The sequence below is a fragment of the Heterodontus francisci genome, chromosome 46, assembly GCF_036365525.1.
Source record: "Heterodontus francisci isolate sHetFra1 chromosome 46, sHetFra1.hap1, whole genome shotgun sequence".
NCBI classification, from domain to species: Eukaryota; Metazoa; Chordata; class Chondrichthyes; order Heterodontiformes; family Heterodontidae; genus Heterodontus; species Heterodontus francisci.
In genome coordinates this window covers 21,197,075-21,211,418 of record NC_090416.1, presented here as the reverse complement: position 1 = coordinate 21,211,418, position 14,344 = coordinate 21,197,075, and the positions used below count along the sequence as shown (strand labels likewise).

General features: G+C 45.8%; 1 protein-coding gene across 1 annotated transcript in view; it reads left to right on the top strand.

Moving 5' to 3' along the window:
* The window catches only part of LOC137356947 (E3 SUMO-protein ligase PIAS3-like), a 33,174-nt gene that overhangs the window by 14,722 nt on the left and 4,108 nt on the right, over window positions 1-14,344 (top strand). The window contains exons 2-11 of the mRNA XM_068022828.1: window positions 1-341; window positions 845-929; window positions 3,806-3,856; window positions 6,634-6,724; window positions 7,678-7,812; window positions 7,934-8,039; window positions 9,824-9,897; window positions 10,970-11,130; window positions 12,024-12,157; window positions 12,493-12,664. The exon at window positions 1-341 is cut by the window's left edge and continues 119 nt beyond it. Of these exons, the coding sequence (XP_067878929.1) occupies window positions 1-341; window positions 845-929; window positions 3,806-3,856; window positions 6,634-6,724; window positions 7,678-7,812; window positions 7,934-8,039; window positions 9,824-9,897; window positions 10,970-11,130; window positions 12,024-12,157; window positions 12,493-12,664 (1,350 nt within the window). The remainder of the gene's footprint in view (window positions 342-844; window positions 930-3,805; window positions 3,857-6,633; window positions 6,725-7,677; window positions 7,813-7,933; window positions 8,040-9,823; window positions 9,898-10,969; window positions 11,131-12,023; window positions 12,158-12,492; window positions 12,665-14,344) is intronic.

Below are 14,344 nucleotides of genomic sequence, written 5' to 3'. Positions count from 1 at the left end.
CTGCAGTCCAGCTGTGCAGATGAAAATCAAAGAGCTTTACAGACGCCGCTTCCCACGCAAGACCCACCCCAGTATGGAGCTTCCTTTACTTTCCATCCAGAGCTCTGTGGGTCTCTCATCAGCCAGCACATCGCTGGCTTTCGGCAGCAACTCTCAACTTCACTACACTGCCTCTGCTGCCTCAGCCTTGGTGTCCCCACTCTTCTCACCCCTTGGCATGCTGACTCCCAAACGTGAAATAGATTTGCAACATCTCTCGCCTCCAGTCCACCCAGACGTCAAAATGAAGAGACTGCCCTTTTATGATATCTATGACGAGTTGACCAAACCGACCACATTAGGTAAGGCCACATTGTCCAGAGTTTGATATAATTTTGGGCTTCTTGTCAGTGTGCTACAGGTGGAGTTGGAGGGTCATGTGTGTGTGGTATTGTGGACCAATGCTCATTTATATTCCTGGCACAGCATGGGTCTGATGGCACCTTCATTCTGGCCTACACTGTCACACCACATTTCCAGCTTTGCCCAAACTGGAGAATATTACAGATGAACAGTATTTAATAAAGACCAGAACAAAGTGTGAAGCACAGCCACAACAAGCCCATGCAGCAGACATATAAACACACCCATGTGACTCTCTGTTGGGCCGGCCTCCCTGCCAGGCCCTGTTGGCTGAGGAATGTTGCAGGGATGCATGTGGGATGAAACGTCCAACGAGAATCATTGTCCTCAGGTGGATAAGTAGAGAGTAAAATAAGAAAGCAGTTTGCTTCATGGACCTGTTTTTACCTGTTGAAACTGATCATATTCTGTCTCCATGTTTTTCTTGCTGCTTTTTCCACAGCTTCAAATAATGGGCAGCGATTTGAGGAGGCAGTTGTTACGTTTGCATTAACTCCACAACAGGTTCAACAGATTTGTTCCTCCAGGTGAGATTCTCTCTCTCACTTGAGAAAGAAGTCAATTATGAAAACAAGCAAAACATTTCACCCAAAGCGTGGAGTAAATTACTGGAGAAAGACTTGAGAACAAGTTAGAGAACTGGAGAGATGTGTTCCTGGAGAGAGATTGAAGAGTTTGGTAGAAAGGTGAGGGTAGGGCTGAGGGAGTGGGTGAAGGTGAGGGTGTGGCTGACGGATGGGTGTTTTTGGGGCTGAGGGAGGGGTTGAGAGAGATGGTGAGCAGAAGGGGCTGGGGGTGCGAGGGATCGGGGGCAGGGTGGGGGAGGGGCAGAGGGATCGATGCAGCAGTAGGGCTGAGGAATCGGGGGCGGGGTGGGGGAGGGTCAGAGGGATCAGTGGGGTAGATGTATCAAATGGAGTTGCCTTGTGGGGCTTAATGACCATTTTATTCTACAACTATATTTTTGTTAATTGCAGCAAGATTTAATATGGTGAGCAGTGTACCACGAACAGTGTGTGGGTGGGAACAGTTCAATCCCTCACTCCACTCAAACCTGCTCTTTTGTCACTGAGTATCTGTTATAATCTACAGGAGGGAAAATTAGGTGGAAATTGCTGTTTTATTTGTCTGTTAGTTAAATGTTGCTACAGTTGCACTTGCTGTGCATTTTGTAATTTCTGTGACAAGTGTCAGAGCTGATCCTGTACGATCTGTTGAGTAACAATTCCCATCTGAACCCAAGGTGTCTCTCACAAACCACCATGTTTCAGGTGTGAAGATGAATGGTGAGTGTGGAATATTGATGTGAAGACATTGTAACTGAACCCCATTCTGTCCTCAAACACTGCATTTAACCAACAGGGCTCCTGATCCTACACAAACATGTAGGCATTATGATAAACCTTCAGGAAACACTGATTTGGCCACAACTGGAATATTGTGTCCAATTCTGGGCACCACACCATGCAGAAAAGATTTACAAGAATGATTCCATGGATGAGGGTCTTTAGTTGTGAGGATAGTTTGGGTGGCACAGTGGTTATCACAGCTCCAGCGACCCGGGTTCAGTTCTGGGTACTGCCTGTGTGGAGTTTGCAAGTTCTCCGTGACCGCGTGGGTTTCTGCCGGGTGCTCCGGTTTCCTCCCACAGCCAAAGACTTGCAGGTTGATAGGTAAATTGGTCATTGTAAATTGCCCCTAGTGTAGGTAGGTGGTAGGAGAATGGTGGGGATGTGATAGGGAATATGGGATTAATGTAGGATTAGTATAAATGGGTGGTTGTTGGTCGGCACAGACTCGGTGGGCTGAAGGGCCTGTTTCGGTGCTGTATCTCTTAAATAAATAAATAAGCTGGGACTGTTCTCCGAGAAGCGAAGGTTGAGAGGAGATTTGAATGCCGTGTTCAAAATCACGAGGAGGCTGGACAGACTAGATAGAGAGGAACTTCCAAAAGGCATTTGATAAAGTGTCACACAACAGACTTGAGTAAAGTTATAGCTCATGGAATAAAAGGAAGAGTAGCAATATGGATACGATATTGGCTGAGTGACAGGAAACAGAGAGTGGTGCTTAATGGACGTTTTTCAGACTGGAGGATGGGTTGTACTGGTGTTCCCCAAGGGTTGGTGTTAAGACCCTTTCTGTTCCTGATGTATATTAATGACTTTGGTATTCAGGGCACAATTTCAAAATTTGCAGATGATATGAAACTTGGAAACATTGTGAACTGTGAGGAGCATCGTGTAGAAATTCAAAAGGACGTGTTCAGGTTGGTGGAATGGGTGGACAAGTGGCAGATGAAATTTAATGCAGCAAAGTGTGAAGTGATTCATTTTGGTAGGAAGAAAGCGGCGAGATAGTGCAGAGGGTACAATTCTAAAGAGGGTGCAGGAGCAGAGGGACCTGGGAGTATATGTGCACAAATCATTGAAGGAGGCAGGACAGGTTGAGAGAGTGGTTAATAGAGCATTCAGCTTCCTAAACTTCATTAGTAGGGGCATAGAGTACAAAAGCAAGGAAGTTATATTAAACTTGTATAAAACACTGGCTCGCCCTCAACTGCAGTCTTGCTTCCAGTTCTGGGTGCCACATGTTAGGGAAGACAATAGAGTGAATGAAGAAAAGGTTCATGAGAATGGTTCCAAGGATGAGAAACTTCAGTTCCATTTGTGGAAGGATTGAGAACAAGAGGGCACAGAAGTAAGATAGTTGGCAAAAGAAGCAATGGAGACATGAAAAACCTTGTCATGCAGTTTGTATCTGGAATGCACTGCCTGAGTGTGTGGTGGAGGCAGGTTTAATTGAGGCATTCAAAATGGAATTGGATTGTTATCTGAAAAGGAAGAATGTGCAGGATTACGGGGAGAAGGTAGGGGAGTGGCATTTGGTAAAATTCTCCTTCAGAGAGCCAGCACAGACACGACAGGCCAAAAGGTCTCCTGTGTTGTAGCAATTCTGTTCCCGTTGGCAGAAGGGTCCAGAACCAGAGGACACAGATTTAACACCATTGTCAAAAGAACTAAAGGCGAAGTGAAAAGTCTTTACTCAGTGAATGTTCAGTATCTGCAGTGCACTGCCTGAGTGTGGTGGAGGCAGATTCAATCATGGCTTCCTCAAGGGAATTGGATAAGGACTTGAAGGGAAAACATTTTCCGGGAGAAGGCGGGTGAGTGGGATGAGCTGGGTTGCTCTTGGAGAGCCAGCATGGGCTCAGAGGACCGAAAAGCTGCCTGGTGTGCTGTAACTATTCCATGATTCTCTCCTGTGGATAAACCTGGGAATTGTGTATGCGGCATTTACACACCAAGTGGTGTAGATTTTAACTTACAGCGCAGAACGCCGGGTAATTAAAGAAAACACTGCTCGCTCAATGAAGTGATTGTTTCGGTTTCCTTCTTTTCAGAGACTTGTTACTTGGAGCTAAAGGTGATCACACTGTACAGGTGCAGCTGAGGTAAGGGTGTACTGGTTCCAGGGGACTGTCAATCACCTGCTAATGTGCTGTGTGTGAGTTCCTATTCTCAGTGCCTTGGTCCCTCTGCTGATGAAAGGCTTGGTGTTTATTGCAGGAATGAGGCAGCCCTGGGATTAGAAACATAGAAAATAGGAGCAGGAGTAGGCCATTCGGCCCTTCGAGCCTGCTCCGCCATTCATTATGATCATGGCTGATCATCCAACTCAGTAACCTGTTCCCTCTTTTGCCCCATACCCTTTGATCCCTTTAGACCCAAGAGCTATATCTAACTCCTTTTTGGAAACATTTAATGTTTTGGCCTCAACTGCTTTCTATGGTAGTGAATTCCACAGGTTCGCCACTCTCTGGGTGAAGACATTTCTCCTCATCTCAGTCTTGAAATGTTTACCCTGTACCCTTAGACTATGACCCCTGGTTCTGGACTCCCCCAACATCGGGAACATCCTTCCTGCATCTACCCTGTCAAGTCCTGTTAGAATTTCTTAGGTTTCTATGAGATCCCCCCTCACTCTTCTGAACTCCAGCGAATATAATCCAAACCGACTCAATCTCTCCTCGTACGTCAGTCCTGCCATCCCAGGAATCAGTCTGGTAAACCTTCGCTGCACACTCTCTATAGCAAAACCTCTATAGCATTGTTCCCTGAGCAGGAATGTTGATATCTGTTTGATAGATGCGAATTCAGTCTCAGCTGGATGTGCCCAGAGCTGAACTGGCCGCCTTGGGGGTGTGGGGTGGAAAGGAACTGGGACACTTTCTTGGAGAGGAAGAGAGAGTTGGAGGGAATTCCATCCACTTCATTACGTCGCTTTATTATGTGATTAGTAAATTCTGGGGCAGGTGCACGAGGAGAGGATTGGTTTGTTGGGATGGGAAGAGTGCCTTCTGCAATGAATTCCATGCTGGATGTGACTGTCCTTGATTGTGTACAGTACAGTATTGAAGACTGGGGTGCACTATTTGGGTGTCCCTGAATGAGTATGGAGGGGGGAGGCGGTAGAGTAATGGTAATGTCACTGGACTGGTAATCCAGAGCCCAGGCTAATGCTTTGGGGACATGAGTTCGATTCCCATCACAGCAGACAGTGAAATTTGAATTCAATTGATAAAAATCTGGAATTTAAAGAAGCTAGTCTAATGATGACCATGAAACCATTGTTAATTGTTGTAAAAACGCATCTGGTTCACTAATTTCCTTTAGGGAAGGAAATCTGCTGGCCTACATGGTTGGAGGTCAATCATCTGAGCTCCAGGACATCACTGCAGGAGTTCCTCAGGGTAGTGTCCTAGGCCCAACCATCTTCAGCTGCTTCATCAATGACCTTCCCTCCATCATAAGGTCAGAAGTGGGGATGTTCGCTGATGATTGCACAATGTTCAGCACCATTCGTGACTCCTCAGATACTGAAGCAGTCCATGTAGAAATGCAGCAACACCTGGACAATATCCAGGCTTGGGCTGATAAGTGACAAGTAACATTTGCGGCACACAAGTGCCAGGCAATGATCATCCTTAACAAGAGAGAATTCAACTATCTCCCCTTGATAATCAATAGCATTACCATCGCTGAATCCCCCACTATCAACATCCTAGGGGTTACCATTGACCAGAAACTGAACTGGAGTAGCCATATAAATACCGTGGCTACAAGAGCAGGTCAGAGGCTAGGAATCCTGCGGCGAGTAACTCACGTCCTGACTCCCCAAAGTCTATCTACCATCTACAAGGCACAAGTCAGGAGTGTGATGGAATACTCTCCACTTGCCTGGATGGGTGCAGCTCCAACAACACTCAAGAAGCTCGACACCATCCAGGACAAAGTAGCCCGCTTGATTGGCACCCCATCCACAAACATTCACTCCCTCCACCACTGATGCACAGTGGCAGCAGTGTGTACCATCAACAAGATGCACTGCAGCAACGCACCAAGGCTCCTTGGACAGCACCTTCCAAACCCGCAACCTCTACCAACTAGAAGGACGAGCAGTAGATGCATGGGAACACCACCACCTGCAAGTTCCCCTCCAAGTCACACACCATTCTGACTTGGAACTATATCGCTGTTCCTTCACTGTTGCTGGGTCAAAATCCTGGAACTCACTTCATAACAGCACTGTGGGTGTACCTACCTCACATGGACAGCAGTGGTTCAAGAAGGCAGCTCACCACCACCTTCTCAAGGGCAATTAGGGATGGGCAATAAATGCTGGCCTGGCCAGCGACGCCCACATCCCATGAAACAAATTTATGAAAGAAACTGGAGGAGGCCATTTGGCCCTTCGAGCCTGCTAAATGAAATCGTGGCTGATCTGTATCTTAACTCTATTTACTCTCTTTGATTCATATCACCTGATACCCTGGCCCAACCAAAATCTATCAATCCCAGTGGCAATAATGCAAAGTAAAAACTTCAGCATAATTACAATCTCGACAGATTGCTAACGTAGAATGTTGATGGTGTACGGAATGCAAAAATTAGAACCTTGGCTATCACCACATGCTTTTGACTAGTTTGGGCGCAGATTCTAGTTCAGACTAGTTACCCTCCTATCCTGTAACATCTACAATAGCCACCATAGTTTGAAACTTTCAAACCTTTTGGCACCACAGGTTTTTGGGTGAGGGTATTTCAAATTTCTACTACCCTTTGTGTAGTGTGTTATGGGGGGGTTTCTGAGTGTCGGGCGCACGGTCGGATTGAGGGTTGGGTGCTGTCTTGCGTTAGTTACAGTGTGACTCAGTATCTTTCTCCACAGGTTTTGCTTGTGTGAGACGAGCTGCCCTCAGGAGGATTACTTCCCTCCTAATTTATTTGTGAAAGTCAATGGGAAGCTCTGCCCATTACCGGTAAGTGTTCCTGAAACGTCTGCTGCTGCTGCCTTTTCCTTGGCCTGCCCAGCTCCCTGCTGCTTAGACCCCTGACCATGATCCCTTGGTAACCCTGACTCTCAATTCAAAGTTACTCCATTGAGACTCTGTTATTGAATTGAGCTTTGTATAAAGCTACCTGTCTTAGAACAAAAAAAAACTTTGAATGAACTGCAGTATTTTCTTGTGATCCTTCCAGCTGATTGTGTTGACTTCAATAGCCTATCCTATTTCTCCAATGTACTCAATTCAACCTGTTCAGATTCTCCCTCAACAGTTGCAGGGACTTGTTCAATTTAATTAACAGGCAGCACAACTGAAAAAGCAGTACCCATCACACACCAGAACTGAACACATCCTCCTGCACCACCTAAGGAATCATTTCCCATCTAGTCACAGAAGAGGAAAATCTGCTTCCTTATGATGGCTTCTGACAGAGTTGAGGTAGTCTGCTAAGCTAAAACAAGACAAAAATATTTCATTTTGTTACACTTCATGTGGGTACTTCACTTGTTCGTCTGATAACTTCCACATCAGAAAACAGCATATCCTGACTCTGAGTAGCAGCCTGGGGAAAACCTTGCAATATACGCTGACAAATTCTGTATCTGCTTACCAAGTCAAATCTTGGTTTGCCTTTGAGTAGTCTGCTTCTCTGAAAACAGTTATGAAGTTCAAATAAAGTTGCTTTTGAAGATGAACAATAGGCTAAGACAACAGAGAGCAGGATAGAACATGGGATCTTCCTGTTCTGTACTCAGTGAATGAAACTTTCAAGGGACAATTTGATGAATTTCTGGTGATTGAAGGATCCATTTAATTAGTGAAAAGGCTTCTGGCAAGACTGGTCTCTGAAAAGGGGAGTAAGCTTTTTGGACTTCATGGTATAATCCTCTTAAAGCCCTTGTGTTCAGTTGCCTATCTCTTTCCAGGGATATCTTCCACCCACGAAAAATGGAGTTGAGCCAAAGCGACCCAGTCGCCCAGTCAATGTTACTTCACTCGTCAAGCTCACGGCAACCATCCCCAATATGATCACCATTAACTGGTCCTCCGAGTATGGCAGGGTGAGTCCCCCAGGCTTCAGTGTGACATCTCACTATCGTCCTCACACTGTATTTGCTTTGAGCTTTATGAAGGCTCTGTGGCTCCTCTATGACCATTTCTGTCTTTTGTTTTATTGAACAGAATTACTCTGTTTCTGTGTATCTAGTCAAACAGCTGACGTCAGCAACGCTACTGCAAAGACTGCGAGCCAAGGGGATCCGGAACCCAGACCACTCACGAGCCTTGAGTAAGCGCAATAGGTGGGGTCCCCTGGATGGTGGTGGGGGTGCAGAGGAGGTCCATGGCACTAATATAAACTGTCAAAAACCTAGTGCTGCGCTCTCAAAACTGAAGTTTCAAAAAAATTAACTAGTGTAGGGTTAGGGTTCAGGTTGCTACTCCATAAGAAATCCTTTCCTGGAGTGTTTCCTTCTGGGATCCCTGGATCTCCAATAGCTCTGTGATCACAAGGTGATCAGTGTGGTATTGAGTCTCACAGACCTGAAGCATTCCAACTCCTATGCCAGTCTGTGCACAGTTTGCTGTTAGCTGGAGCTACAGTAAGGATCTACCATTAGCCTGAGGGTACCTGGGATGGGGAATATTGGATTCCTGCTTCTGGTCACTAGTGATCCCCGCTTTGTGAACGTGGAGTGAGAACAGGATCTGGCCCAGTTTCAGTGCCTCCGATAGTCATAAATCTGTTAATACTCAGTGAGCTGTGCCCCAGCAAGCATCCAGACCCATTCTCATGCAGCAGTTACTGCTGATCAGCTCTACAAGGAGGTCTGCTGCATGGTGGCACATATTTAAACCACGCGGTGAGCTGCTAGCCTCAGCAGCGCCTCACAGGGATTGTCACCCATAGGATCCTGCTAGGGAGGTAGTCTCTGAACTGGCTGGCACATTTACACAGTGACTCTGTGTCTGGAGAGTGTGGGTGTGAATTGGGATGGGACGTGAGAGGAAACTAATAATTGTTCTGAATAGAGAGTTGTCTGCATTGTACAGTAAAGTCTGTGTGGGACTGATTCCTGTGAGGATTTCTGCCCTGTCCATTAGATGTTGCTTCCCTGCAGGAAGCAAGGGGTGGCCAGCCTCCAAGGTACCAAATCCTATTTCATTTCTGCCTAAAACTGTTTGGTGTTACTATTTCATGTTGTATTTTTACCTAGATAATGTTTTAATTTCCATTGTGGGGCAGGGACTCTGGCTCTGTTCAGATCTGGCCACCCATGGAAGTCCTGTGGGTGATGCTAGTGAAGATCTGGTGTTCGAGCATGAGAGGGTCCTGGAAGCTCATTAGAGCCACAGCTGTTCTATTCAACTCAGGCCACTCAAGAAAAATACCTTCAGAAAGGTGTTCCTCAGGTGGCGTAGTGGTAATATCAGAATTAGTACTCCAGAGGTCCCATGGCTGCTGCTGGAATTTCAATTCAATTAATTAAATTCAATTGATCTGCAATTGAAAGCTAGTCTCAGTTATAGTGCCATGAAACTATCGTAGATTGTCGTAAAAAAAAAAAAATCTGGTTCATTAATACCCTTTAGGAAAGGAAATCTTCTGTCCTTACCTGGTTTGTGACTCCAGACCCACAGCAATGTGGTTGACTCTTAACTGCCCTCTGAAATGGCCTAGCAAGCTACTCAGTTGTCACGGGCAATTAAGGATGGGCAACAGATGTTGACCTTGCCAAAGACACCCGCATCCCATGAAAAAATATATATAAAAAACTACAAAATGCCTTTGGGTTAGTGTGGGGAGAAACTGGCCAGGATTCCTGCTCCTGATCCCTATCTAGTGACACCTGCTGTGAAATACCAGTGTACGGACGCTGAACTTGGTTACAGTGTCATCACAGTTCAGTTAGCATTCGCTGTCTATGCCAACACATGGACTGAGAGATACTGGAAGATGCTGAACACACCCCTTACATCCACAGTCATTGCCCTGCGGATACAGAATCTTTGGTTAATTTAGGGTGTGGTCTATAGGGAGAATGAACTCTTTTTCTTTTGTCTTTATTCCAGTTAAAGAGAAGCTGACAGCAGATCCTGATAGTGAGATCGCCACAACGAGTTTACGTGTTTCTCTCATCTGCCCAGTGAGTACCTTTGCAATAGCTCTTTTATTCCAGAGAAAGTGGAGCCATTTAATATACAAATCAGCTTATTGCTCAAAAAGTATCATTTTTATAATTCTTTTTCAAAAATCATATACTCTATAAAAAAAAAATCAAAATGCAAAGAAATCCATTTGTCTCCTGCCTCCAGTCATTGGGTCTGAGGTGAGGAGAGAGTAAGAGGGAATTCTGGTTTCTACACTGGGAAAGAGGATTAGAGATGACTATATTGAGGTATGAAAGGGAATTGATTAAACTGGATTATGGAAAGGCCAATTTTAATGCAAACTCTAATGAAGACGAGGTAAATCTGCAGTAAACACAGAAACCACACAGAGGTTTGGAATTAACAAGGTGATGGATAAAGTTTTGTCTGTGAATGGTCCAGAGGTAAAGTGGGATTAACATGCCTGTGACATTTGACACCAGCCCGATGGGTGGAGGTGGATGTTTATGGTCCTGTATAGACAGTGCTGCTATGGGAATGGATACTTCAGGTGTATCTATCATTTGGGTTATGGGTAACTGTGGTCTCCTTGGGGAGGGACGTCCCAGCGAGTTTTTCTCTCCTCACCAGAGTTAGAATTATAGGTGTTTGGGGAGTGTAAGGCACAAGGTCACACCATTTCACGCACGGGACGAGCCCTAACGGTACTATCTTTGTTTTCCTATGTATGTTTGTAACTCACTAAAATGTGCATTTTGTCTCTTTGATTAATGACTTGGTGCCTTTACAACTGGAATTAGTGAGTGAGTGTAACAGGTTGCGATCGGTTTCAATCATGGTGCGATATTTGCTGTTAAATGGAGGGAATTTACCAAAGGTTCAGCACGTGTACAGGGCCAACACAACACATTGCTTCCTGGGGCACTTGGTGACACCTTGTTGCTGAAGGTAGTTTTTGTTCAGTTCACTGGGTAATGGGGTGGCACCAACTTACTCTGAGGACTGAGATGTATCTGTTGCCCCCTGTTGGACAAGCAATATATCTTGTATGTTCTGATAAAGAACATTTGGAATTAAGCAGACTAATAATCTTCTTTGTTTGTACAGCTGGGAAAGATGAGACTGTCGGTGCCATGCCGTGCCATGACCTGCACACACCTGCAGTGCTTTGATGCAACTCTCTACCTACAAATGAACGAGAAGAAGGCCACATGGGTTTGCCCCGTTTGTGACAAGAAAGCGCCTTATGAGAACCTGATTATTGATGGGTACAGGATGCCTGTATTTGGTGTGAGAGAGAGAGAGATGGGTACAGGATGCCAGTGTTTGGTGAGAGAGAGAGAGATGGGTACAGGATGCCTGTGTTGGTGTGGGAGAAAGAGAGAGATGGGTACAGGATGCCTGTGTTGGTGTGTGAGAGGGGGAGATGGGTACAGGATGCCTGTGTTGGTGTGAGAGAGAGAGAGATGGGTACAGGATGCTTGTGTTGGTATGCTTGTGTTGAGAGAGAGATGGGTACAGGATGCCTGTGTTGGTGAGAGGGAGAGATGGGTACAGGATGCCTGTGTTGGTGTGAGAGGGAGAGATGGGTACAGGATGCCTGTGTTTGGTGTGAGAGGGAGAGATGGGTACAGGATGCCTGTGTTTGGTGTGAGAGGGAGAGATGGGTACAGGATGCCTGTGTTTGGTGAGAGGGAGAGATGGGTACAGGATGCCTGTGTTTGGTGAGAGGGAGAGATGGGTACAGGATGCCTGTGTTTGGTGAGAGGGAGAGATGGGTACAGGATGCCTGTGTTTGGTGAGAGGGAGAGATGGGTACAGGATGCCTGTGTTTGGTGAGAGGGAGAGATGGGTACAGGATGCCTGTGTTTGGTGAGAGGGAGAGATGGGTACAGGATGCCTGTGTTTGTGAGTGTGTATAATGGGTACAGGATGCCTGTGTTTGTGAGTGTGTATAATGGGTACAGGATGTGCGCGCATGAGACATCCTCTAACCACCTATTTTGTTTAATTTCTTGTTGTACTTTCCATCTGCACAAAGCAAAATTGCTGCTGCGACAAATGAAAGATAACTGAGGAGATTCCCCTCTCCCTCACCTGCATCCCCAACCTCTGTCTCCTCTCTTACCCTGCAGTTTCAGCACTGTCTTTCTGTCTATAGACTCTTTATGGAAATCCTCAACTTGTGCACACACTGCGACGAGATTCTGTTTAAGGAGGACGGATCCTGGAGCCCAATGCAACCAAAGAGAGTAAAGCAAGAGCCCTACTGGGCATCCTGCAGCAGCAGCGATGGTAAGAGGGATGTTGTGCAACAGCGGGGCCAAGGAGAGGGAGGAGTGGGGCTGCAGAAACCTCCTGACAGCGCGTATGTGTGAAAGTGGATTTTGAGTAAGGGTAATGGGCGTGACTGAAGCCACCTGATTATTCACGCTGTTTTCTTTGCTCACACTTGACGTGTGGTCACTTGGGGGGGGCATGGTGAGTGAGTGTGGTGGGGGAACTTGGAGAGTCGCTATTCCCCAGTGAGAGTCAGTGCCTCCAGCAAGAGGATGGGGTAGTGCAGACAGTGATGTCTGTCGCACGTGGAAGTCTGGCTGTGCCGACAGTGATGTTTGTTGTGCTTCCAGCCAGTGCGATGTATAAGGAGCCATCCTCACGAGGGAAATACTGCTCCCAAAGCAGCAGGAATGCTGAGGTGATCGATCTAACGTTAGACAGCTCATCAGATGAGGAGGAGGCTCCAGCGAAGAGACACTGTCGCATTGTAACCCCCACAAACCTGTCCTCAGTCAACAAGCAGTAAGTTCATTTTCAAAGTAATTCATCTTTTACTTTTTCTTGGGTTTTACGTCCCACTGTTAGGTGTTTCTGCAAAATTGCTTCAGGTGACTAACAAGCCTCCTGAAGATGTTGGATTACAGGCCAAGACCACACCATGCAGCAAGTAGCAACCCATGAGGGTCTCACAGCCAAGCCTGTCCCTGCTCAACCGCCACAAACATGCAAATGACAAGCAGGAAAAGACTGTCTACACCCAACATATGTTGTGTGAAATGTTATGAACATACAAATTAGGAGGACGAGGCCACTCGGCCCCTCGAGCCTGCTCTGCCATTCAACAAGATCATGGCTGATCCGATTGTAACCTCAACTCCACATTCCCGCCTACCCCCGATAACCTTCCACCCCCTTGCTTATCAAGAATCTATCTACCTCTGCCTTAAAAATATTTAAAGACTCTGCTTTTGAGGAAGAGAATTCCAAAGACTCACCACCCTCAGAGAAACAATTTCTCCTCATCTCTGTCTTAAATGGGCAAACCATAATTTTTTTAAACAGTGACCCCTAGTTCTAGATTCTCCCACAAGGGGAAACATCCTTTCCACATCCACCCTGTCAAGATCCCTCAGGATCTGTTTCCATCAAATTGCCTCTTACTCTTCTAAATTCCAGTGGATACAAGCCTAGCGTGCCCGATCTTTCCTCATAAGACAACCCACCCATTCCAGGTATTAGTCTAGTAAACCTTCTCTGTACTGCCTCGACAACGCATTTACATCCTTCCTTAAATAGAGACCAGTACTGTACACAGTACTCCAGATGTGGTCTCACCAATGCCCTGTGTAACTAAAGCATAACCTCCCTACTTCTGTATTCAATTCCCCTCATGATAAACAATAACATTCTATTAGCTTTCCTAATTACATGCTGTACCTGCACACTAACCTTTTGCGATTCATGCACGAGGACACCCAGATCCCTCTGCATCCCAGAGCTCTGCCGTTTCTCACCATTTAGATAATGCTATTTTTATTCTTCCTGTGAAAATGGACAGTTTCACATTTTCCCGTCTTTGCCCACTCACATAACCTATCTATATCCCTTTGTAGCCCCCTTATGTCCTCTTCACAACTTACTTTCCTACCTGTCTTCGTGTCATCAGCAAATTTAGCAACCATACCTTCAGTCCCTTCATCCAAGTCATTTATATAAATTGTAAAAAGTTGAGGCCCCAGCACGGATCCCTGTGGTACACCACTCATTACATCTTGCCAACCAGAAACTGACCCGTTTATGCCTACTCTCTTTCCTGTTAGCTAACCAATCTTCTATCCATGCCAATATGTTACCCCCTACACCATGAGCTTTTATTTTCCACAATAACCTTTGAAGTGGCACCTTATCAAATGCCTTCTGGAAATCTAAGTACAGTACATCCACCGGTTCCCCTTTATCTACAGCACATGTAACTCCCTCAAAGAACTCCAATAAATTGGTTAAACATGATTTCCCTTTCACAAAACCATGTTGACTCTGCCTGACTACCTTGAATTTTTTCTAAATGCCCTGCTATAACATCTTTAATTATAACTTCTAACATTTTCCCTAAGACAGATGTTAAGCTAACTGGCCTGTAGTTTCCTGTTTTCTGTCTCCCTCCCTTTTTGAATAAAGGAGTTACATTCGTCATTTTCCAAT